The 27,374-nt window shown below is 40.1% G+C and overlaps 1 protein-coding gene across 1 annotated transcript in view; it reads left to right on the top strand.

Annotated features, from left to right (window-relative positions):
* HUWE1 (HECT, UBA and WWE domain containing E3 ubiquitin protein ligase 1) overlaps positions 1-27,374 on the top strand; it is a gene marked incomplete in the record, with an annotated part of 5,008,559 nt that overhangs the window by 2,673,444 nt on the left and 2,307,741 nt on the right. The window contains 1 exon segment of the mRNA XM_044079288.1: positions 14,799-15,157. Within this exon segment, the coding sequence (XP_043935223.1) occupies positions 14,799-15,157 (359 nt within the window).

Raw genomic sequence — 27,374 nt, 5'->3', positions numbered from 1 at the left:
TTAAGATGGGCAGCTCTCTTCCCACTTCAGCAAGATAAAGGGATCAATCTGGGTGTTGGATGCTTGCCAGCCAGCTGTCATTTGATGGGACTTATTCTGGCTGGTGCTGTAGCACACCCTTAGAAACAACTGTGTGATCTCTGTGCTGGGTATACACTGGAGTTGTGCACACAGTGCCATATGTATCTACTAAATATAAGAATTTTTTTTTACTCCTATGACAGTAATGATCTTCAAAACTAATTTTTCAGTACATGTGTGAGGTGTAAGACAAGTTGAGTCTGAAACTGCAGAATGAGTTTTCTGTCCTGCACAAAAGTGCAATGATCTTGGATTGTGTGTGTGTATATATGTGTGTGTGTGTGTGTGTGTGTGTATATTTTATATATATATATATATATATATATATATATATATGTGTGTGTGTGTGTGTAAGTATATAGATATACAAATGATGCTTGTATCAAATATTTGTCTGTAAATGGGTGCACGCACACCTCTCTCTCCAGATGTTTATATATATATATATATATATATGTAGATATAAAATGTACTTGCACACAAATATATGTGTGTGTATGGGTGGAATATATGCATATATAAGCTGCATGGTTACATGCATAAAAATCCTTGAGTGTAAACTTTTTTTTTTTGCTTTAAATCTGTTTATTTCCCAAATTGTTGGCATGTGGGAGTGTTGATCCTCACACTTCGATGTTAGGGAGCTGCTAGATCTTGCCCATCCAAATCATAATTTTAGGAAAGGTTCTCCTTTGTGCTCTGTCTTCCGAAAAGCTGAAATGCTGTCATCCCTGAGAGCATTAAGAACAGTGTGACCTCCCTTTCTGTATTTGTCATGCTCATTAAAGCCTTCGTGGACTGATGTTCTTCGTGTTTCACTGTTGCAGTCATCACATTTGGGTTATCTGCTTGCAGTAACCCACAGTCGGCCTGATTATCAAAGTATTAGGTCCTGTGTCTGTTGCTCTGTCATCTTCCATGATGTCAGGTATTCAGGGGTATAAAGCATGCAGCATGGCGCCATTCCATCAGTCTTTCTTGCCGTGCAGTGCCCGAAGCAGAAGCAGTTTACCCTTGCGATGTCTGGTATCTTGACACCTGAAAGACAACTCAAGAGTTGGATTATGTTTATTCAGCCTAGTGAGGTGTGAATATGTAGGCCCCATTAGTACATTTGTTTGGAACAATAGATTTGAAGTGATTCAACTTTTGATGATTCCTTGCTAGAGGTGTATGTGTGAGATTGAAATAAGGTGGTGTATTTAGGCTGATTTCTAGTCTGCCAAGATCTTGGGAGGTTTGTTAAAATTTCTTTGCAATCTCAGCTTGATATTTTAATTTGATTTTGTTTAGATAGTGATGCAAGTGAGTGCTGTTTACAGTCCATGTTTTTCAAAGTGCAAGCCTCACCTCTCAAAGACCGAGTTTGAGTAATAGTTCATTGTGTGTGAGCGTACAGCAATGATTACACTTCTAAGGGAACCAGATACTAAGGCTGTATTAGTATACTCTGCATTCAGCAAAAATTAAGCTAAAGTTACTTAGTCAGATGATCTTGGATTCAGTAGCAACTTGCATGGAACATTATGATAAGTACATACCTTATTTTTTTTTTTCATTTATACCTAAACCAATCTTCAGTGATTTATTTTTTCACTTATTTCTTTCAGCCATTCCTCGTTTCTGGTGATTAACACAGTATCATCCGCATATGTATACATTAGAGGTAGTTGCAATTCTTCCATCATCCTATATCTTGCAGTATTTCTTATTTTATTAATCTTGCTCACTATGACATTCATGACTAAAGAGTATGCATTATTGCTAGCTGGACATCCCTGTTTCATTCCACAATCTATTTTTTATTTTTTCATGTACCCATCCATTCACGTTTATTTTAATTTTTATTCATTTCATATGTTGATTTAATTACCTGTATTTTTTTTACTTGTGTTTCTAAAATGTCTCATAGGGAGTCGAATTGTAATTTGCACATTTTCTTCACATTCTAACCATGCATGTCATGCAATGTTACCACATTTCTTAAATTTCAAGTCACATTTTTTTGCTTCATGTCCTGTTTTACCAGAGAAAAATCAAGTTTGTCTGTCCTCTGTTTCACAAAACCTCTTACCATTCACATTAATAACAGTAGGAATGTGCATCACATTATCATTTTCCATTTTGGTGCTGTGGAGAACTGCGGTGGTGGTGCTGCGGTAGCGTTGTCGCCTCACAGTAAGACGTCCTGTTCGATTCTCAGCTAGAGTGTGTTCTGTGTGGAGACGTGCATGAATGGGCGTACCTTCGTTGAAGGTTGTGCATCAGGGCCGGCAACTCGGCACGTAAAAATCTATTGCCAGTCATTAGCAGATCGGCGTTCCGCTGTGGCAAACCCTAACCGGGAAAAGCTAAAAGACAACAACACAACAGTAAAACCTCACATTCCTATCCCCTGGTCAATAAACCTCTTTCATCATAAATTTTTGTGTCCATAACATCTTTACATAAACACAATAAATTTTTTTAAGTTTTTTGCCTCCATTTCCATTCCGAATTGTGCCATGATTCACTTTTTTTTTTTTTTTCTCTATAGAAAGATTGCACCACATTTCTCTGACCGTGGATTGTCATTCTATTTATTATATTTTTCTAGAAAGTTTTTTCATGGCCCAACCCGTCTCAAATATTGTATCACAAAACCTCTCTCTATTAAAAATGACTGCTCTTAACTCTTTTACTGAAACACCCAGTGGTGCAGTCACTGAATCCCATACTTCATAACTGTCTAATCTTTTTTTTAATACTGCTTACTCACACCGTAAACTGTTTCCTTCATCTCCTCGACCCTTCTTTCTCCCTCCTCTGCTGTTTGCACATAAGACCCCTTTCATGCTGCTTTCTCAGCAATTTCTTCTTGATGTATTTTCTCCATTATCTTACACCAGGATGCTGCAACATCGCTCTCTGGCTTGCTTTTATTAATGATTTCCTTTAAATAGTCATTTTTTAACCCTCCGGATTGGAGGGTTGTAATATTACATTCCTGCTGACTTTCATTCTCACACTTGAACCGTTTCTTTTTAAACAAATCTTCTGAATCCATTCCTGCTTCTGCTGCAACCTCCGGTATGATCCTCCGCTCCATTGCCTCCTTTTCCTCTGGCACAAACTATCTCTTTTCCTCTGGTACAAACGATTCATCTACTTTGCTTCATTTGTTTGACTTCTTACTATTTGCTCCATCATATCCATGCTCATATCTCCATTCTCCATTGTTTTTTCTGCTTGATTAACACTCCCCATTCCTTCTGTTTCTCTGGGCTGCCTACACACCTGGAACAAAAACAGGAAGCAGGATACACTACATTCAAATGAGTCATCCTACGCTCAAGAGTAGGAGAAGTTCCCCAGTGTCTTGGCTAAATTTCACCTAGTGTAGTGTAAAGATCACCTCGGGTCTGCCTTGAAAAGAGGCCACTAGGCTAGTGTGACTAACCCTTGCGACAGAGGGTTTATAAATAAATGCAGACCTTAGATTACCCTTTCATATTAGGTCGCTATCTTTTAAAATGTGCAAAGGGGAAGTTTTAGGACAAACACAGATGCAAGTAGGACCCTTGCACGGCAATACGAGCCAAAATCCGAAAAAACAAAGCCAGCAAGTGTGGAAGGTGCAAAAACCAAAGGTTTATTAAACCCAAAGGGAAAAATCCCCTGAATAACACATCAAAAATAAATCCAAACCGGTTTCGGCTTAACAGAGCCTTCTTCAGTGGATAACAAACAGTCAAAATAATCACAACCCAGTGTATATATATATATATATATATATATATATATATATATATATATATATATATATATATATATATATATATATAAATATATATAACTAGGTGGATGACATCGGAACCAATCAAAACAGATAATTAAAATTGGTCATTAAGACCAGGTGGAAATAAAGCTCCAAGTTTGATTATCCATTTCTTTTCTTTAAAATTAAGCATTTCATGCCAACTTTGTTTATCTCTACAAATACCTTTGATGTGGTCAGTAATAGCAAACTTGAAAGAGGCTGTTGTATGTTTCAAACGATGTTTACATAAAGCATTGTTAGGGTGTTTATTCTTAATATCACTAAAGTGTTCACAGATTCTAAGGCGAAAAGATCTGGAAGTCTGCCCCACATAGAAAGCAGAACAAGTGCAGGTCACCAGATAGATGACCCACTCCGTACTACAATTGGCCCAAAACTTGATGTCAAAAATCAGAGGTATTTTTACTGCTAAATTCACGAGTATGTAAAACTCGGACACAATATGAGCAATGACCACATGGGATGCATCCTAGAACTGGTCCCCCTCTGAGAGATAATTGGATGGAAACTGTGGAATCAAAAGAAGGTTTCTTACAGTGACTAAGCCTAGAACCTATGGTACGTCCCCTTCTAAATGAGAAAGAACATCTGTCTCTAAGAAAAGGGTGAAGTTTTTCTTCATCCATCAAAACATTCCAATGCCTCTGAATAATGTTAATAAAACCCTTAGAATTCCGTCCATAAGTAGTGACCAGCCGTATAGGTTGTTGGGCCACATCTTTCTTCCTATCTTTATAACACAATAAATCCTGTCTGTTCAAGTTGGAAGCCCACCTTTTTGCCAAATTCACAGTGCCTGGACGATAACCTCTCTCTCAAAATCTATGGGCAAGGTCATCCCGTATATCTATATAGGACTGTTGATTGGAACAGATCCTTCTAGCTCTTAAAAATTGAGATTTTGGTATGTTCTGGATAATATGTTGTGGGTGGAAGCTGGAGGCATGTAATAGGGAATTGTATTCAGGAAATTTTCTAAATACTGTAGTGGATAACGTATCATCCATATTTCTGTTAATCTCCACGTCCAGGAAAATGATCCTGGATCTATGGAAAGTCAACTTGAATTCAATTCCCCATATATTACCATTGAGGTAATCAAGAAACTCTCTAAGATAGTTTTCATCAGCCTTCCACACCAACCAACAATCATCCAGATAACGACGCCAGATGTCCATCTCACACACATAAATGTTGTGGTTAGGGTCGTAGATCATGATCTCCTCTATGTAGGCCATAAAGAGATCCGCATAGATGGGTGCAAAAGATGCACCCATCGCAGTCCCTTTGGTTTGCCAGAAACATTGGTTTTGGTAATAAAAAGTGTTGCTAGTTAACACATATTCAGTCAAACATACCAAAAAGGTGTTGAATCCCGGTGTATAAAGCCCAGATCTAGCCATCCAATAGTCCAAGGCTTGTAGACCTGCCCAGTGTGGAATATTAGTATAAAGAGAGGTAATGTCCAAAGTACATAGTAACCAATGGGATTCAAGCTGTGTGTCATAAAGTATGTCTAAGAACTGAGTAGTATCTTGAATTCTAGCTCTTATAAGGGGAAGTAGTGGTTTTAGATAATAAGTCAAATATTCCGGTAATGGTTCAGTAAGGGACCCATGTCCATAAACAATGGGTCGACCTGGTGGATTTGTGGCCTGTTTATGTATCTTGGGCAACCGATAGAAATATTGTTTATTGGGAGATAAAACCATAAGTTGTTCCTTTATGGCCTGTGTAATGATGCCCTCCTCAATAGCTTTAGTCAGAAACTGTTCAATTTTCTGTTGAAGATGAGAAGATGGATCCAAGGGCATATGCATATAATATTCTTTATCACCCAATTGTCTCATAGCCTCCTTATCATAGGCGGCCTTATCCAAAACCACCACTGCCCCACCTTTATCCGCTTGAGTAATAACCAAGTTCTTTTTATTAACAAGTCCCTCAAGACTGTGTACTTCGTCCATAGACAAGTTGTTATATGATATAGGAAAGTCCCTAAGATTACAATGTAAATCCTTTAACACATTTTTTAGAAAAACACCTACCAGATGTGTCATAGGTGGATTGAAGGTGGATTTCTTAAACCTAAATTCCTGGGATGTACCACCATCACTATCAGCATAAAACAATTTCAAATTTAGCAGACGACAAAAATTGGCCACATCCTGAGCTAAAGAGTATTCAGAAACAAAAAAGCCAGGAACAAAGTTTAACCCTTTATTCAATAGCTTAATTTGTGTATTGGTTAACTCGACAGAGGAAATATTGTGAACATTACAGTGGCTGGTCAGTGTTCTATCATCATTTTCAAGAGGGTCTCCAGATCCTGTTTGGGCCTGTCTTTTTTTATGTTTCTGACCCCCCCCCCCCCCCCGTCTGAATCTGGACCCAGAGGGTGTGGTAGATTGACTCTTTTGGCATTAGGTGAAACATCGGGATGATTTCCCTCCGATTCATATTCTGTGTTAGAAGAAGTGTCTTCCCCAGAAGTGAAGCTCGAAGAATCCAAACTTTTCTTTAAAATGGATTTAGGTCTTTTTCTTTTGGGAGTTGAAAACCTTTTATTGCTGTTATTATTGTCCTTAGGTAATCTAAAGGACACATTTTTAGAAGTATCAAACGGTTTCCCTCTCTCATAATCACCTACATCCCTAAAAATTTTTTTTAAGCTTTCTTTCCTTTAAACTTGATTCTAACTTAGGTAAATCAGTAGTTAGTTTTTTAACTTGTGACGAAAACAAATCACAAGTTTCAAACTTATTAGACTCCGAACAAATGGCTTCTAAATCTTTGACACCTGTTTGAACCCTGCGTTCATAGAAATCAGCCAAGGCATCCACAAATTTCGAAGATGCTAGTTGTTAAATATGGCCCCAATCATCTATCAATTTATCATCAATGTTCGATACCAAGGGTTGCACCTTAACCCTAAGTCCACGTGGGGTGATCTTTTTTTGCTGATATGCCTTAAAAAGGCGTAGGTGCCAGACATTCGTCCGAACCATTTTCATATTTTTATTTAATCGACTGAAAAACATTTCACATTCAGTGCTCAAACCAGGACCATTAATATCCACTGTATGTTGGGAACTACAAACCCCCAAACCAAAAACGGATAAATCATCCAAATCTGAAGATAACCCCTGAATTAAAGGTGAGTGCCATATTTGACCCAACAAGACCAGATCTTAGAAAACAATATAGAATATAGCTAAATAAACAGCAGACAAAAAAAACATCAAAATGGGATAGCTATGGAAAATATAGAAACACCAAGAAAAGCACACAGAATAGAACTCCAACTCTATAGACACCCTATAGCTACTTTAGTATCAAAAAGAACCTGAAAAGACAAAAATACAAAAAACAGTTTGGGTCTATAGTATACCCACCAACTGTGTATATGTCCTAAAAATACAGGTATCAGACAAGTAAGTAAACAATTACTAAAGCAGCCCCAGCGACAAAAAGCCCTTCCGCTCGCCCTACTGCATATGTGTCCTTACCCTGTCTATAAATATTGTATGTACACACCAAGCCACACGCAAAGTGGTGTCCCAATGTTATATGAAAGCCAATACTCCAAAAACTAAAAAAACAGATATATAATAAACAGTTCCAAATTTCAATGAGACCAGATATTATATATATTTCTCAAGGATATTAGTATCAAATAAATGGACAAATCCTATAAGCAGCCCCAATGACATAAGAACCTGGCAGTCACGTGGACTTAGGGTTAAGGTGCAACCCTTGGTATCGAACATTGATGATAAATTGATAGATGATTGGGGCCATATTCAACAACTAGCATCTTCGAAATTTCTGGATGCCTTGGCTGATTTCTATGAACGCAGGGTTCAAACAGGTGTCAAAGATTTAGAAGCCATTTGTTCGGAGTCTAATAAGTTTGAAACTTGTGATTTGTTTTCGTCACAAGTTAAAAAACTAACTATTGATTTATCTAAGTTTGAATCAAGTTTAAAGGAAAGAAAGCTTAAAAAAATTTTTAGGGATGTAGGTGATTGAGAGAGGGAAACAGTTTGATACTTCTAAAAATGTGTCCTTTAGATTACCTAAGGACAATAACAGCAATAAAAGGTTTTCAACTCCCAAAAGAAAAAGACCTAAATCCATTTTAAAGAAAAGTTTGGATTCTTCGAGCTTCACTTCTGGGGAAGACACTTCTAACACAGAATAAGAATCGGAGGGAAATCATCCCGATGTTTCACCTAATGCCAAAAGAGTCAATCTACCACACCCTCTGGGTCCAGATTCAGACGAGGGGGGTGGAAACATAAATAAAGACAGGCCCAAACAGGATCTGGAGACCCTCTTGAAAATGATGATAGAACACTGACCAGCCATTGTAATGTTAACAATATTTCCTCTGTCGAGTTAACCAATACACAAATTAAGCTATTGAATAAAGGGTTAAACTTTGTTCCTGGCTTTTTTGTTTCTGAATACTCTCTAGCTCAGGATGTGGCCAATTTTTGTCGTCTGCTAAATTTGAAATTGTTTTATGCTGATAGTGATGGTGGTAAATCCCAAGAATTTAGGTTTAAGAAATCCACCTTCAATCCACCTATGACACATCTGGTAGGTGTTTTTCTAAAAAATGTGTTAAAGGATTTACATTGTAATCTTAGGGACTTTCCTGTATCATATAACAACTTGTCTATGGACGAAGTACACAGTCTTGAGGAACTTGTTAATAAAAAGAACTTGGTTATTACTCAAGCGGATAAAGGTGGGGCAGTGGTGGTTTTGGATAAGGCCGCCTATGATAAGGAGGCTATGAGACAATTGGGTGATAAAGAATATTATATGCATATGCCCTTGGATCCATCTTCTCATCTTCAACAGAAAATTGAACAGTTTCTGACTAAAGCTATTGAGGAGGGCATCATTACACAGGCCATAAAGGAACAACTTACGGTTTTATCTCCCAATAAACAATATTTCTATCTGTTGCCCAAGATACATAAACAGGCCACAAGTCCACCAGGTCGACCCATTGTTTCTGGACATGGGTCCCTTACTGAACCATTATTGGAATATTTGACTTATTATCTAAAACCACTACTTCCCCTTATAAGAGCTAGAATTCAAGATACTACTCAGTTCTTAGACATACTTTGACACACAGCTTGAATCCCATTGGTTACTATGTACTTTGGACATTACCTCTCTTTATACTAATATTCCACACTGGGTAGGTCTACAAGCCTTGGACTATTGGTTGGCTAGATCTGGGCTTTATACACCCGGATTCAACACCTTTTTGGTATGTTTGACTGAATATGTGTTAACTAGCAACACTTTTTATTACCAAAACCAATGTTTCTGGCAAACCAAAGGGACTGCGATGGGTGCATCTTTTGCACCCATCTATGCGGATCTCTTTATGGCCTACATAGAGGAGATCATGATCTACGACCCTAACCACAACATTTATATGTGTGAGATGGACATCTGGCGTCGTCATCTGGATGATTGTTGGTTGGTGTGGAAGGCTGATGAAAACTATCTTAGAGAGTTTCTTGATTACCTCAATGGTAATATATGGGGAATTGAATTCAAGTTGACTTTCCATAGATCCAGGATAATTTTCCTGGACGTGGAGATTAACAGAAATATGGATGATACGTTATCCACTACAGTATTTAGAAAATTTCCTGAATACAATTCCCTATTACATGCCTCCAGCTTCCACCCACAACATATCATCCAGAACATACCAAAATCTCAATTTTTAAGAGCTAGAAGGATCTGTTCCAGTCAACAGTCCTGTATAGATATATGGGATGACCTTGCCCATAGATTTTTAGAGAGAGGTTATCGTCCAGGCACTGTGAATTTGGCAAAAAGGTGGGCTTCCAACTTGAGCAGACAGGATTTATTGTCTTATAAAGATAGGAAGAAAGATGTGGCCCAACAACCTATACGGCTGGTCACTACTTATGGACGGAATTCTAAGGGTTTTATTAACATTATTCAGAGGCATTGGAATGTTTTGATGGCTGAAGAAAAACTTCACCCTTTTCTTAGAGACAGATGTTCTTTCTCATTTAGAAGGGGACGTACCATAGGTTCTAGGCTTAGTCACTGTAAGAAACCTTCTTTTGATTCCACAGTTTCCGTCCAATTATCTCTCAGAGGGGGACCAGTTCTAGGATGCATCCCATGTGGTCATTGCTCATATTGTGTCAGAGTTTTGCATACTCGTGAATTTAGCAGTAAAAATACCTCTATGATTTTTGACATCAAGTTTTGGGCCAATTGTAATACGGAGTGGGTCATCTATTTGGTGACCTGCAATTGTTCTGCTTTCTATGTGGGGCAGACTTCCAGATCTTTTCGCCTTAGAATCTGTGAACACTTTAGTGATATTAAGAATAAACGCCCTAACAATGCTTTATATAAACATCGTTTGAAACATACAACAGCCTCTTTCAAGTTTGCTATTATTGACCACATCAAAGGTATTTGTAGAGATAAACAAAGTTGGCATGAAATGCTTAATTTTAAAGAAAAGAAATGGATAATCAAACTTGGAGCTTTATTTCCACCTGGTCTTAATGACCAATTTTAATTATTAATTATCTGTTTTGATTGGTTCTGATGTCATCCACCTAGTTATATATATATATATATATATATATATATATATATATATATATATATATATATATATATATATATATATACATACACTGGGTTGTGATTATTTTGACTGTTTGTTATCCACTGAAGAAGGCTCTGTTAAGCCGAAACCGGTTTGGATTTATTTTTGATGTGTTATTCAGGGGATTTTTCCCTTGGGGTTTAATAAACCTTTGGTTTTTGCACCTTCCACACTTGCTGGCTTATTTTTTTTCGAAGTTTTAGGACACAATACTCACCCCAATCCCAGGTAGGAAGAGAATACAGATGTAGGGGGGAGGGAGGAGGTACTGATCTAATCAAACATATACAATTTTGGCAGGTTTCTTACACAGCTGTACTGTGTGTGTTGTAGTAATTGTTGCAGTACTGCGATTTGGGAAGACTTGTAAAGCTACTCATGTGTGGCCAGAGGTGAAGGCCAGGAGATAAGGATCTGTAGAATGGCAGAGGCAAAGCTGGCTTTGGCTCTGGAAGTATCACCATGAATACAATGCTTAGTGAACTGGAATGGATTGAGTTGCAGTCCCTTTTAGGAAAGCTGTGTAGCTACCTTACCCGTGTTAGAATTGCCCTTATGGGGGCAGGAACCTTTTTGCTGTTATGGTGGTAATAAAATACAGTGCAGTTTTCTATCTGTTTTGACATGGTTTGTTTGGTTGCAGCTCTACCACCTTTGCTCTCATCAAAACATTGATGAAGTATCCCCCCCCCCCAACCTTTCATGAGTCACACCCCCCACCCTATTACCACTAAGAAACACATTCTTAAAGTACTCTTAAAGGCCAAAAACACTTCCTCTATGGGTCTAAGTACTGGGTTGCCTAATAGTGTTATGCATGTACTTTGTTAATCCTTTCCTCAAACTGTTTTAACCTATACCTTGCTACAGACTATGTCCCCTAGTTTTGGTGTACTGCTGCTGTGTGTCCCTCCACGAACACAGGGAAGTATTAGACCCATCATCTTTAAGAATCCGGTCTGTAAAGTCATGGAGAGCATCATCACCAGTCTTACAAGTCATGACATCAGAAACTTGATTAAGCTATACTCTCTCCAATTCAGCATTGTCAAGGGTGGGTACTAGCTGATGAATCTTGTTAGCCGAGAAGGTTCCTAAGTCTGTCATCAGTAGTTGCATCATCCAAGCTACCAACATTGATCTGGTCAAGATGTTTGATAGCATATCGAATGCTGCAATTATTTATAAGTTAATGGCCTTAAATATAAATCCTAGTGTTGTAAGATGGATAACGAACTGTGTAAAGGACAGAACCCGCATTGCCTCAGCAGATAATCTGTCATCAGACAGAGATGGAGACCAGTGGTGTTCCCCAGGAATCTTTGCTAGACCATTTTTGTTTTGCCATGTACTTTTTATACCTTCAAACGTAACAATGATCTCTGGTTAATAAAGTTTGCTGATTGCAAGTTTGTTGTGGATGTTAAATCCACTTTGGATATATATACCCTCCAAAACGAACTAACTAAAGTCAATTCCTGGTGCATGGATAAAGGACTTAAACTTAACTCCAACTTAACTCCTAAGTGCAGAATTATCCCCTTTGGGGCAGGAATGCACTGCTTCATGCTATATTGAAAGCACCCCTTTACTGCAGAAGTCTGGGATCTGGGTACTTGGATTGATAGCCTCCTCTCCTTTGACCATCCCATGGCAACTGTAGTTAGGAAATCCATTTCACAATGAATTGCCAGGGGCACCTCACCTGCAACTAACAAAGACTTTGTTCCTCAGTGTTCTGTTGTAGAGATACCACTGAATCTAATTGCACTCTTCAGTACATTTCTAATTAGACATATTAAAGAAAACTGTAAAAAAAACAGTGATTCCTAAGAAAAGTCTACCAGAACATAATGCAGTCCTTATCCTTGTACCCATTATCATAGAGGCTCCTTAGGGGAGACCTCTGAGTAGTTTACTGTGCCCCTTAGAGGTGTAGTTATTTTCGACCTTTTCCTTGCCATGTCAGATTGTGCTGCCAGCTCCAGAACCAGAGATCTAAATAAAACTAGATGGTTAGATGTTAATCACCCATTGCCTCCCCTTGTTTTGGAATAGACTCCCTACATATTGAGCCTTCAGATGGTGCTTGAATGGTTGAATTAATACCTTTAAGTTTAAGCCACGGTTCACAGGCATCACACACTTTTCAAACAGTGGTGTAACCTGAGGATGGGTTTTGGCCTGACTTGCCTAATATATTCTGTGATGCTGTAAAGGAATCCAGAGGAAAGCGAATAAAACTATTTGTGATATGGAGAAGGAATATGACCACACATTAGAGGAGTTGGAGATCTTGTCTCCTGAGATTACAAGATGGGGCACTGTAAAATTATTTCACAAGGTTGTGTCAGGGAGATGTGAAGGGATCCTTCAGAGTAGGAAGGACGGGGGGGGAGGAGGGGGGGCATATGCAGATAGATGTTTGTTCTCATTTTTCAGTTTCTAAATGTATTTTTACACAGAAAAGTTTATGGACCCATGGAATGGACTACTGGAATGACTGAGGAGGAGTAGACAGAGGCATTTGGAACTGCACGTAACATGTAAAAAGAAAAGGGCAAGTAAAAAAAAAATAGTAATGTAGAAAGAAGTACAGTGTTAAGGCACTTAAAAGGGTGGACTAGATAGGCTTATCCTCCTAGCATTAAGCAAATTTAGTATGTTGTAATGATGCCTACTTAATGGAGCTTCTAGTCAGGGGAGCTACATATGCAGCCTGAAAGCACTTCGATTCTACTCATGGTGCTGTAAATTAGAAGGATACATCCTGTAGGCCACAAGAGAGGCTTATTAAGCATCCTTTAACATTGTTTATGATCTGTTCTTTTCATCAGAGTCCATTGACTAGAAACCTTTACCAGTTATGAGCAGTGTCGAAGAATATTTTTCACTTGTGTGTTTGGGCTTAGAGCCTTCAGTACTTCGTCTCATCTGTCCTGATCTTATTTCTTCTTACGGTGCAGGAATTGGAAAAGCTTGCCTCCCTGATTCTGTGCTCAAGGAGTAGGCGAGCAGCATATGGCATCTAGCTTGAACTACCATGAAGCCCAATAATTTACATTGTTAATGCTTTGGGTTAGTGGGGTTGATTCGGGCATTTAACTTTAGATGTTGGAAGGGCTGAAGCTTTCTTTAATCATGGGGAAACTGAAGCAGTCCACCCAGGTTGTCTTGTTAATGGAAGAAGTTGCTTAGCCTTTACAAGAACTGGTTAATGTGTTCTTGGGAAAAGTATTCCCCCACACCACACTATTAAGAACATTTGTAATACTTTTCCATCTTCCACCACCTCTTTACATGCCTGAATGATGATGCTTTCTATTAAGAGTTAATGATGCTCAATTTTAGGATAACATGCTGTGTGGTTGGCCAGCTTAGGATTTGGTGGGTGATTTGAAGAGAACACAGGACCCTCATCATTGTTGTGCTTTGCACAGTTGTCTGTAATAATTTTATTGGTTGAATATAGTGTGGCAGGTTTAAGCTATACAGTGCACTTCCAGTGTATCACTTGCTCACAATTTACCCTTGGGAGTGCCCTTTGTGAGGAGAAAACGTCTACTGGAATGGAAGATAGGATTAACCCAGCTATAGTCCCATGACGATCTTCTTTAAAGGTAAGCTGAAAATATTTTTTCAGGGTGTTCTCTTTGTGTCATGGAACTGCTCATTAAACCAATTCATTAATATTTTTCCATTTTGTTTTTTCTTTGTAAAAGTTACTGCTAGCCAGCTAACGGGCTAAATTCCCTAAGGTCTGTGAAAGCACTTTTGCTTACTGTGTGGACCTTCTTACCCAGGTTGTTGCACTGTATCAAGACATTGGACAGCATTTGGAAAAACTCTGCTGGAATCAGATTTTTTCCAGTTATGTAAGAAATTTACTTCCATGGTTACTTAATTGAACATTCCTTTGACATTGTTGCATGTGTGAAGGATGAAGACGAAGATAGACCCAGCTTTACAATGCTCATCTTTTTCTGTCCGAGATCAACCCCTTTTGGAAGGAGGGGAGCACTTACTGGCTGCGAAGTCATCAAAGTGCTTGAATCAAGATAGATGTTACATAGACCGTCTTTGTTGGGCAATGCCAGTAGAAGTCGTCTTGTAGCTCTAGAATTGCAGTAGACATTTGTGATATTTTTCCTTTAGATGTTTCTGTGTGAAGTTGAAAGTCATTTGTGTTGTGTTTTCTTTCAGATACCATGCCTCTTACTGAAGACAGCTGTGAAGAGAAGGATTCAAACTGTGAAGATAATAAACTGAATGAGATTGTTATCCAAGGACTTAGTGAAGAGATGATTACAGTCTTGATCCGGTCCTGTGTCAGCATGATTGGTGTGCCTGTAGATCCTGACACATTACATGCCACACTGCGTCTGTGTTTGCGTCTTACACGAAATCATAAGTATGCAATGATGTTTGCAGAGTTAAAAAGTACACGCATGATTCTGAATTTAACTCAAAGTTCTGGATTTAATGGCTTTACACCCCTCGTCACTCTGCTTTTCCGTCACATTATTGAGGAACCCTGCACCTTAAAGCACACCATGGAAAAGGTAGTTATTTTTTTGTTTGTATGCTGTGAGTTTGGTAGCAACAAGATGAGAAACAGCTTGGCACCACTCTCTCAAGTAAAAGTTGTTACTCTATTTTTTTGACTGTTGTGTGTGGTTTGTGGTTTACCAGGCAAGGCAGTCTTCACATGCTAGATTAATAGATGTCATTTTAAGGATTCTTAAATTAGTTATTCTAGTCTGTCCTTATTTCTTTTTTTTTGTTTTGTACTTTTTTCATAATGTATGTCCAGCTTATTTTGAGTGAATTTTTATGTTCTTTCTATTTTTTATGCTGGTCTGCAGGTTCTGCATGCTAGCCATCAGTTCCATTTCAGCTTTGCTCGTGAGCTAAACAAATTGTAAATGGCATTGCGAATCATTTGCAGGCTTAACATTGACATGATGACTATCAGCTCTCTGTGGTTGTATAGCTACGATGTCAGTACTGAGGGCAAGGATATTTTTCAGAGTGGTGTGTAGATGTTTAGTGGCGAATTGTGGAAATGACTTCCCCTATATGTAATAGGGTTAAAGTTTTATAAAACCTTTATCCCTGAAGCCAGTATGTTCAGACTCCCTTCTCCCCAACACTTGAGAAGCGCTTTCATGTGATGTCATGCACTTCATACCTGTCCTTCCTTTCCCTTTTTAGAGTGATATTTAAATGAATGAATGAAACCAAGAAGCAAGAGACAGGTGCTGATGAGGTTTACCTCATCCTTGTTACTTAAATTTCTTAAACCAGTAAAGGCACATAGCTGGAATGTTACTGTAAAACCTGTTGAAATTGCTTTAGATTTAGCCTACATATTGATTTCCTGAATGACTAGTGGATGGAAGTAGTGTGGTTGTCGCTCTCAAAACTACAAAGAACACATCCACAACTGAAATTGTTTTTCTGTTAATTTTTTTAATTGTGATCTTTTGTATATGTTTTTTATTCCATTCATTCAGTCATTCTACAGTAAACTGCATGATCTATTTCAGAGATGGGGGCCTGTCCTGGCAGTCAGTGGGCATAAGGTGTGAAGTAACACTGAGGAGCCAGCCTGTCACAACATACACAGAGTAGTTAGGAGGATCAGTAGTTCACTTATGGCACATTTTTGAATGTTGGACATAGTCTGAGCATGCAGTATAGCCTTTGCAGACATGGGGAAGAACAGTGCAGATCCTGCACAGAAGGCACCTCAACAGAGAACCAAACTGGAGAACAAAATGTAAAAAAGCAAGAGTTAACTACACTGCTGTAATTGTAAATTATTGATAGAGTAACATTGAAGTCTGACTGAGCAAAGCCTCTTCAGCGGTGGCTCAGGGAGGAGGACCACATTGCATACATTTTCACAGGGAGTTGGCATGACTTAACAGTAAAAGACTACATTGAGGTATAAATAGTTTAACAGATTATTACCATATTACATACACACTGTATAGTTCCTGCAACATGTTAAGATCACTTGCATATGTAGTAGTACAGCCCATAAGGCATAACGTACCCAACACTCTAGTCATAGGTGACTCTATAGTCAGGCACACTGATGTTCCACTCACCAGGCTAAACAAGGATAAAGTTACTGTCAGCTGCCTGTCAGGTGTCAGGATCCGCCACATAACGCACGCACTCAGGTCACTCCACAACAAGTACAAATATGACTCTGTCATTGTCCATGTTGGTGTGAATGACCTGAGACGTACCTCCCTGGACTACATGAAAAGAGACATGGAGGAGAGCTCTGATCTTGTAGTCCAGGCCGGTATGACCCTAGCCCTGAGTAGCATCCTGCCATCATCCAGAATGACATCACAGTACAAGGGCAAAATGACTTTAACAATTGGCTATGCTTCTGGTGTCATTCTAAGGGAATCCAGTATCTGTCTGCCTGGGATGACATGATCGACAGACCACGCTGCTTTGCCAGAGATGGCCTGCACCTGTCGCCCTTGGGATTCCGGATACTGGCAAAGGCTCTTGCCAACCCTATAGTGCCTTTTTTACCCAAGGTTCAAATGACAAATTCACCACCGTAACAGGTACAAGCAAGCAAAATCTGAGGGTAATGCTCCTCAATGCTAGAAGTCCAAACCTCAAAATGCACTCACTCGAGGCACTCCTTAAAATGGAGAACATTGACATCTGTGCAGTGACAGAGACCTGGTTCAAAGCTCCAGAGAGCACCCCTGCATTACCAGGCTATAATTCATACCACACCTTTCGGCCACCAAACCCGGACCGAAACACTAAAGGTGGAGGCGTGTCCATATTCATTAAGGATATCCACACCTCCAAGCTAGTTGCTCAGCCTAATGCATCTGAGATTATCCAAGTTCAACTAACTCTGGGCAAAACCGCAATCCAGATTGTAGCTTGCTACAGACCCCAGGATTCCCACTCCTCTTTTCTTGATACACTGGAAAATATTAAGGTACAACCCAACACTCTAACAATGGGTGATTTCAACTACCCTACCATTAACTGGGAAAACTACTTATGTACCAACTCTTTTGCTCAACGTTTTCTGGAAATCAATTCCAACACTTTGGATCAACTTATCCACACCCCCACCAGAGGCAGCAATATCCTAGACCTGGTCATCACCAACATGGGTGACCGGTGTTCCACACCAGAGGTCAGCTCCTCGTTCGGCAGATCCGACCACAAGCTTATCACCCTAGACATCCACATCTCGCTCCCACCCCCCATTAGGAAAACAATCATAAAAAAATTTCTCCAAAGTCAACTTCACGCTTCTTAAGACAGAAGTGGCAAACTTCATGACACCCATGCAGATGGACAATAGAGGTACGACTGCTGAATCCTACACAAATGCACTTTATAAGCACTTACACGAGTGCATGGTTTGTGCTATCCCTAAAAGAACCAAGATGCTATCCTCCAAAAAAAGGAAGCCAATCTGGTGGTCTTCTGCCATAAACACTCTACAACAGAAGAAAGAAACTGTTGCAAAAAAGTAAAATCCCACGATTGGAGGAACTCCCTGGTCAGCCTCAGTAAGAAGCTGAGATCCCTCATAAAATCCTCCAAAGCTAGTTATGAAAACAAAATTGCCACAAAGCATTCTATAGCTATGTCAAAAATCTCATTGGCAACACTCAGATCTGCTCTGAGTTGCAGCACAATGACACTAAATATACAGAACCAACTGATATTGCCAACATCCTGGCAGATTGGTTCAGTGCTAACTTTACCCCCCTCTCACCCCCTAAAGGGCCCATCTTTATACCGGAAGAATGCAAAGTTCCTGTAATTACGGCTGCACAGGTAAAAGCGTCACTCTCCAAAGCCAAGAACACAGCATCCATGGGACCTGACAACATCCCAGGCTGCCTTCTACATGAACTACAGAATGAACTGGCACCCCACCTAAGTACCATGTTCAATCATAGCCTCCCATCAGGCTTTGTGCCCATTGAATGGCGCACCGTGACAGTTATCCCACTCCCCAAAGGGGGGGGGGCTCAGCAGACCCTGGGAACTACCGCCCCATTAGCCTTGACGAGCCTCGTCTGCAAGGCCATGGGACGTATCATCATGGATGGAACTTATAAACAAAGACTTTGGAGATCTCCAAACCCTGGACCCCACACAGTTTGGGTTTGTAAAAGGCAGATCATGTCTCCTAAACCTGATGGACTTCTTTGAAGTAGTCACCAAAGCCATAGATGAGGGAAGGTGGTTCACACAGCCTATCTAGATCTTGCCAAGGCGTTCAACACCATCCCCCACTCTGGAATTATAGATAAACTCACTTAACTAGGTATAAATCCCTATGTCACAAGATGGGTTACCAACTGGCTTACTGAAAGAACACACACTGTGAAAGTAGCAGACTCCAAATCAGACTTCAGACCAGTGACAAGTGGAGTACCACAGGGTTCAGTCCTGGGTCCCCTCTCCTGTTTTGTATCTACTTCTCTGAAGTACAGGCTAACACAGAAGGTCTTTGGCTAACTAAATTCGCAGATGACTGCAAACTAGGAGCTATAATTGAAACTCCTAACGATGTGGACATCCTACAAAAGGGCCTCACTGAGACAGATGCCTGGTGTCAGACATGGTCTCAAGCTCAATGCCAAAAAGTGCATTGTCATCCCCTTTGGTAAAAATTCTGTACCCATCAACTACCACATAGGCGGTAGTCTACTTAACACCAAAAGTATATTAAAAGACCTTGGGACACAGGTGGACAGTAGTCTCTCCTTTGATAATCACATCGCCAGAGTGGTCAGGAAATCCTTCTATGTGGCACACCTCATCACAAAAGGTTTCTCATCCAGAAAAAGAGGTCATTGTTCCCCTCTACTCATCACTCATTAGACCCATTATAGAGTACAACGCCCCTTTTGGTATGTACCTCACAAAACCTCTACAACAACTGGAAAGGCCGCAAAAATACCTCACAAAGAGGATTACTGGCCTCAAACAGATGCCTTACGCAGACAGTCTCAAAAAACTCCAGCTTTACTCTGTCGCATATCGCCTACTCAGAGGCGATCTCTGCCTAACATACAAAGCTATGTCAAACCCAGAGCTGTTGGACATGCTCCACTTAAAGAAGTCCCAATCCCTCCGATCTACAAGCTCTAGGGACCTAAACCTTGTCACCACAATAAACAGAACATGCTGGAGGGATAGATTCTTGTCCCAGAGACTTCCCATACTCTGGAACAGACTACCTATCTATGTCAAACAGAGCTCCTCCTCAGCACTCTCCAAGAAAAATCTCGATGATTGGATGAATAATAGGAAATTCACCCCGGGTATCACTTCTGTGGTTCTGCTCGACAGGGGCACAGGAAAATAATTTTCTTGGGTGGCGAAAGCCAGGGTACATTTTTGGCTAGGCTTGTATAGGCCCTAGGGCCAATAGCCTAGTACCTACCTATGAACCTATAGGAATACTACTAAGCAAATTATCACGGGGACCATAAAATGCCTAGCTGTGTGTACACTTTTAAGTAGAGAAACTTAAAAGGTGCTTGCAGCTTTTATCAGGCAGTTAATGCTAGTACTTTACTTTTTTTTTTTTGTGTATGTATGTATGTGTGTGTGTGTGTATATATATATATATATATATATATATATATATATATATATATATATATATATATATATATATATATATACACACATTCAATTAAATTTTAGTACATAGTAAATTAGGCATATGCTTAATTTATACAAAAAGTTAAGCTCATTTGAAACCTGTAACCAGTATATTAATTGCAGTTTTGAAGATTACTAGGTTTGTGGTTCAGGCATAGCTTTCTGTGGGGGTTGCACTAATTTAATCATTGGGAGGTGGGGAAGGTATCTTTCTGAGATACAGAGGATGTTGTGGGCAGTCTTGAGGTGAGCATCAGCGTGTAGGTTAGTGTCAACTGCTTACATGACCAAAGTGTGAGAGAGAGTTTGGTTAATGTGGTTCATTTCAAACTTTGCAGTTTTATTATAAGATTGTTCCAGTTTGGTTACCTGCAAGGACTGTGTAGGTTAGCGAAAACTGATTATGTATTTAGGAGACTAGAATGTAGTTAAGTTTAAGCCATGGTTTTACATGCATGTTGTGTTAGTAAATGTTTTACTTTATGTAGAAGCCCTGTAGATTTTGCATTATTCCATCAGTGTACTCCCATTATGTGGTATATTCACCTTCAGTTGAGTATGACCCAGTAACTGCTCTAAAATGCTTGAGCTGCTCCTCTGTACCCATAACATACCTGTCTCCCAGTGTATCTGTCTGCTCTAGTTCGTCATCGATGTCACTAGAAGCATTCTACTTTCACTTGCAGCCCAAGTACCTTTTTTTACCCTTTTCTACTAGAGTTCAGTCAGTTTTTCAGTTAATTTTCTTTTATAATTTTCCTGATGATGTTCGTGTTTCACTGTTGAAGTCATTACATTTGGGGGTAATCTGCTGACAGGTTGTCCTCAGTCAGCCTGATTAACAAAGTCTTGGGTCCTGCGTCGGTTGCTGTCCCTTCTTCAATGACGTCAGGTCGTCAGGGGTATAAAGCATGCAGCCGACGCCATTACATCAGTCTTTCTTGCCGCGCGGTGCCCGTAACAGAAGCATTTCCCAAGTGCTGGTGAGGACTCTGCAGAGGATTCCATTCCTTCTGCTTCTCCCCCTGAGGATTTTTTTTGGGGGAAACTTTACATACCTTAAGGGAACATTTCCACTGGGAAAGTCAGGATTTTTCTGAATCTAAAAAGAGGCTTAGGGATTTCCTCAGCATAGGCTTTTGGCTATACCTCCTGTTCTAGACATTGTTGATGTGTTTTCAGAATCTAGTTTGGTTCCTGATTCTCTGCCTCCAGCTCCTTGTAAGCCAGACAGATACTACAGGGTTCCTGACTCCCACAAATTCCTTTTCAAAAATCCTGTTGCGGATCCTGAAACAATTTCTCAGGGCCCCAAGGGCATTAAGGCTTCTACTGCTAAAAATCCTGCCCCTTCTGATAGAGATTCCAGGGCGCTGGATAGATTGGGTAAGAAGGTCTACACTTCTGCAGCCTTGGCAGTCAGGGCTTTAAACTGTCAATTCCATATGCTAAAATATCAGCAGCATATCATGGGACTGCTTAAACAGAAAATGATGTTTATTTCTGACTGTGTGGAAAATTCAAGATTTACAGGATCGATTGCATTCAGCTGAACAAGTTGGAAAACATTCTTTGCAATGTGGTTATGATTCCTTGAAGGCTTCTTGCAGGGCTGCTGTAACTGGGCCTTTGCTAAGAAGGCATGCTTAGCTCAAAGAGCAATCTCTGCCTGATCATGTTAAAGCAAAATTGTTTGGATGCTCCTTTGCAACAGGACCGTCTCTTTGGTAATAAGGCTGAAGAAGTTCTAAAAAAGATGGAAGATAAAGTTAAATCTATGCAAACTGTAACAGATTTCTTACAAGTGCAAACTCCAAGATTTAGTAGGCACTGGCCTACTAAGAACTGGTCCTTTCCAGTTCCGTCGAGAGCGACTAGAGTCAAACCCAGACATTCCAAAGGCACCAGGTTTCAGTCCCAAGGGACCTTCAAAACTAAACAATGGGGTGCCTTCTCTTCCAAATCTGGAAACAAGAAGACCCCTCCCTATTGTAAGCAGTCTCAATGACTTTCCTCTAGAGTTACCAAGCAATTGCCTTTTAGCCACCCCTTTGGGGAGAAAACTGGCTGTTCGTTCAAAAAACTGGCAACTTATAACCCAGGACAAATGGGTTTTAAATATAGTATCCCAGGGATACAGATTTAATTTCCACACTTTGCCAATTCCAAACGAATGGCCAGACCTGCCCCCAAATCAGTGGGCAGAGGCCCAGAAACAAGTACTTTCCCTCTTGCACATGGGGGCTATTCATCTAGTACCAGAAGAGGAAAAGGGACAAGGTTTCTATTGTAGACTTTTCCTTGTACTATTTTAGTTAATAAACGGGTATATTTCAGTGGCCATTCGTTCTTGGATTATTTGTTACATAGCCCTTTGTTGTTTTTACTGTTTTTGGTATGTGACTTTTTGACATTTGAGAACAGTGCCAGTTGCTATGTTTGAGCCATCTAGATCATTGGCAAAGAAAACACTATGCTCCAGACCATAGTTATCAGCTTCCAGTCTAACAGAGATGGTACCTTTGTTGGGTGTCTCTGCAAATGGATTTCACTTAAGCAGTCTACCTTTTCAGCTGGATTGTTGCCTGTCCATCGATCCAAACCAGGGAGAAGAGGACTTCAGTCTCTCCCAGTTAACTAGGAACATTTGGTTGTCCAGTTCTTAGCACAAATGTTAGTGGAGTGACCCATAGGACCCGGTTACCCATGACTGAGAAGTCTGAATGGTTTTACTCCAGTCTCTTCTTGAAGAGCCTAAACCCTTTACTTAGCTGTTGCCAAGAAAAGACTGATCTTGGAAGACCCATTCTGGATCATCCAGACTAAACAGATTTTTAAATTAAATAATTCATAATGTTTACCTTCCAGGCCCTATTGCCCACCCTAGGACTGTAGGCTCTTCTCATAATATTAGGCCTCCACACTCCCATTTTCAGAGGGTACCAGTATTAGGCCTCCACACTCCCATTTTCAGAGGGTACCAGTAGTACCTGAAGTTTAACTGGGGGGTTACCATAACCATTTTACAACCTAGCCCTTTGGTTTACCTGTTAAACACAATGTTGAAAAAATGGTTGGTGCTAGTTAACACATTGAAGGACCAAAGGCATCCACTTCTGATTTTACCCAGGCAGTTGTCTGATTCATGTGCAAACTCAGGATATGTGGAGGGCATGGAAGTACTTCCTATACTGCCTCATACAGAGTTTCTCCTTGAACAAATAGAAACCCAGTTTAAGTTCATCCTGAGCAATGATCTTGCCGACCCTTCTGTACCCCAATGCAAGCAAAGGTTATTTTCCACAGAAAACCATGGAGCCCATTAATGCATTTTTATGTGGTAGGGATATCTGTGGTAAATGTAAATGCTAGAGAGTTTGTAAGCATTTTGGGCCATTTGGCTTTCATGGAAAACATGAAATCCCTAGCCACATTGCACATGAGAAAGCTTCATTGTAAATAATGGGCGTTCCTTCGTTGAAGTTTGTGCGTTAGGCCCAGCAAGCTAGTACGTAAAAATCTACTGCCAATCATTAGCGGACCGGAGTTTCGCTGTGGCGACCCCTAACCGGGAAAAAGTCGAAAGACACAAACTTGGAACTGACAGTCTTACATCCTGGAGGGTATTATCCCAGACCTGTCTTGTTTAAGAAAGAAGTTGGAGTAGTTGGTTGGTGAGTGGGTGTGTGCAGGAAAATGAGGGCATTCCCTTTGGCCAAAGAACCCCAAACTAGACCCTAATCATGCATGATTTAGACAATGGCAATGGAACATAAATCATAGACTTTAAAGTTCGGAGTCTCTGGCGTTAGAGAAGAATTTCTTAGAGTTGATGGGTTTTAAAGGTTTCAGGACTTTCAAAGTAGTGTGGATGCATTTGACTTTGAATGTCATAAGAGATAGCTGTAGTTCTAGTTCATGAGTAAGGAGGAACACATTCTTGTCGCTTCTGCTTATTGTACTTGGTCATGGGGACAGGCCCTGAAATTCAGACTGCTCTTGGAGGTTTCCTTTTTTACTGGTGTAGTAGAAGCAGGCCCTCAGCAGGTCCACACAAATGGGTGCTAGGTAGTGTTCCAGTTAACAATTATGAACAAGTGGGGTGTGACAGAGGTTAGACTGCTTTGCTTTTCTGAGCTACAGACATCGGACAAATTTCTGTTGCAGAGCGCCAGACATACTTGAGCAGTAGTGGATACCTTCCCCCAAAGTTAGGCAGGCCATTTCTGTATGCTTTTCCTCCTTTATACTCTTAATCCCGAAAGTAGTTGAACATTTTAAAAAAAGAAGCCAACAAAGAGAGTCTTAATTGTACCCTTTTGGCTCACACAGCGCTAGTTATTTTTCCTATTCACTGTTCCAGTAATGTTACTTGAGATTTCCTCTGAAAAGGCCTAACTTCCAGACCTTTTTTCTGTTTCTCTCTTAAGGAAGATGCCGTCCCACCTGAAGATCAGAACACTTGTGGTGTAGGCAGGACGTCTACTTGCTTCATCTTTAGTTTTTTTCTTGCTGCAGGTTGAGACAGGAGATTTGTTGGTGCAGCCATGATGTTGTAATTGGGCACTGAACTGATAAGATTTAGGTATGTGGGCTTCACACCTGGAGACTGAATCTGTTTATAAAACGTGAGACACAACCATCATCACTCTGTCTGCTTAGCGTAGCTTGCACAAAATGGTGAGAAGCAAGCATAATCAGTTCATTGGCTTGATGTAGCTTCCAGAGTTTACACAAGTGCTGTGTTGTGGAAATATCCATTGTTTTTTGTTTGCTTACTGGGACATTGCTGTATGACAGCAGTTGTTGCTGCTGTTTGCTGTATGTTGCTTATTGCCTTTCATCAGGGTGGATACCAGTGTCTAATGTTAGCAAGTTTATTTTTTATAATAAATTCCCCACCAGGCTTTGTGTATTTGTTCTGTTTGGCCACAGAGCTTAATGTTGTCTTAATCCACACTGTGTTAAGGTCAATCTGAAAACTGTCATACTGAGAGCAAAAACCTCTCCAAGACTATGTGACTTAGAAATGTCTGTACGTCTTGTGTTAAGGCTACTGTACTGTTGACCAAATCATCTGTGGAGGTCCCACTAAAAAAGACAAGAAGTACCTGCAATAAATGGTTCACTGGTGACCTGTGACATGCATATAGAGTTCCATGGGCATTGTAGACCCAAGGGTGTTGGGTCAGGTGAGGTGCTTCTGTAGCCCCTGTCCTGGATGCATGCTTGATCCAAGGGTGGTGACAGCCTTCAAGAGGCTGCCACGCAATCAGAAAAAAGTATCTCCTTTGGAGCTGAAGCCCTTCAGCTACTGGCCAGTGCAAACACCTTGCAGTGGGTGTCTGCTTCTCTCATACATAAATCTCAACTGTCCAGATTTTCGCAGAATGTCCAGATCTTTGGCTTGTTCCTCATAAAATTTGTGGTTTTCTGGCAAGTTGCTGAAATGGTGTGAGGACTGAAGTCACTAAATGACATAAGTTTGAGATAGACTTCAAATCCTTCAGAAAAGATGTGTTAAAACAAGCCTGTTACTCTAGCAACTTTGAGTTTGCAAGAGCAATATTTAAAATGTCCCTATTTTTGGTCGTTTGTCCCCCCATTTTGTCTGGCTTTTTCCAGCTTTCTTGCACTAAGAGGTTGTTCGGCATGATAATAAGTTTGAGAGCAGTGTACTCTCTCCTTGTACATGAGTCAGTGTCCCATGTATTGAAGTCACTGGCTCCTGCTTCTGACCAGAAAATTGTAAGGTGACCACCTCTAAGAGCAAGCCCAAGATACCTTGGTTTGGTAGGTTGACATAGTGGTTAAAGTGTTTACCTTACAGACGCCAGGTGCAGATTTTGATTAACCCCAGCCAATTATACCATGTGATAAAATGACCTACAGGGATAATTAGCCAAGGGCTACCCTATGAACAAAAGCTAAAAATCACATTGTGAAGTGAGCTTTATTGTTACTCCTGCAAATTAAGAACAGACCTAGTGGTAAGGGGCTTGGGAACTGAGGGTGACTAACTTGAACTTTGATCACCATGTGTCTGCAGTAGTGATAAAATCTTTCTATTTGGCGTGACTTCAATTGAGGGTATGGCATCCAGGTCAAAGGATATCATAGTCCAACTATACTCAGCCCTCATTAGACCAGTAATCAGGCATTTGCAGTAGCTGGAGTGGCCACTGTTCCTAAAGCACATTTTAGTGCATCTGAAGAGGAAGTCTCAAGCCGTGAAGGGGAGGTCAGACACTTACCTTGAAGCAAAGGCTTCCAGAACAGACATCCTTGCCAAAAGACACAGAAGCTGAATTCCAGATCATAAAGCCTTAAACGTCTTGCAAGCTTTTTTGTCGTTGATGCTCTGTTGGTCTTTATCCCCTTTCCAAACCCGAAGGCAGCTCTTGAGCAGGGGAAAAAAGTTTCCTACAAGCTGTACTAAGCCTTCTGTGTCTGGAGTCCCTTCTGCAAAAAGAAAGTGGGAGTGTGTATTCCTACTGTTGTTAGCTGCCCGCAAAATACCTACAGGAATACAGCAGTGGATTACTTCAAATAAAAAGGATTTTTCTTTTCTTTTTATTATTCCACGGGTGAACCAGAGGCATCACTCTGTTTGAATAACGTATAAGGGGATCTACTCTACTATAGGTAGTATGCATTTGTTCAAATATTTCAAGGATACAACTGATAAGATAATCAAGAAAAATTAATTTCCAGAGAAAATTATTTTGTATTTCATAAATTCAGAAAATGCTATTTTGATGTTATGAAACATGTTGAAAAACTTTCAGGCAATTTTGGGATGTATCCCAAATGATCCATAGGTCTGAAAAGGAACCGGTTTCCCTTCAGTTACCCTGCTGCCTTCTTTAGCAAAATAGAATGACAATGATTAATGCAATTCTCAAGTCTCTAAGGCTCAAAACGTTTGTTAACACAAGTTCCTCAGTTGTTTTTCCTGTAAAAATGATAGGTCTTCTACAGGCTGCAGGGAAACCCAGAAGTAGAACATGAAATCCTTGCCTGTGAAGTATGCTATCCTGCCAGTGCTGTAACCAGACTCTGAGGCCAAGCAGTGCCATGTCTTTTAAA

This window comes from Protopterus annectens, chromosome 8.part0, assembly GCF_019279795.1.
Source record: "Protopterus annectens isolate FY-2018-M chromosome 8.part0, PAN1.0, whole genome shotgun sequence".
In the NCBI taxonomy this organism is placed as follows: domain Eukaryota; kingdom Metazoa; phylum Chordata; order Ceratodontiformes; family Protopteridae; genus Protopterus; species Protopterus annectens.
Note: the sequence above shows the minus strand (reverse complement) of the source record. Positions and strands in the feature narration are given on the sequence as shown.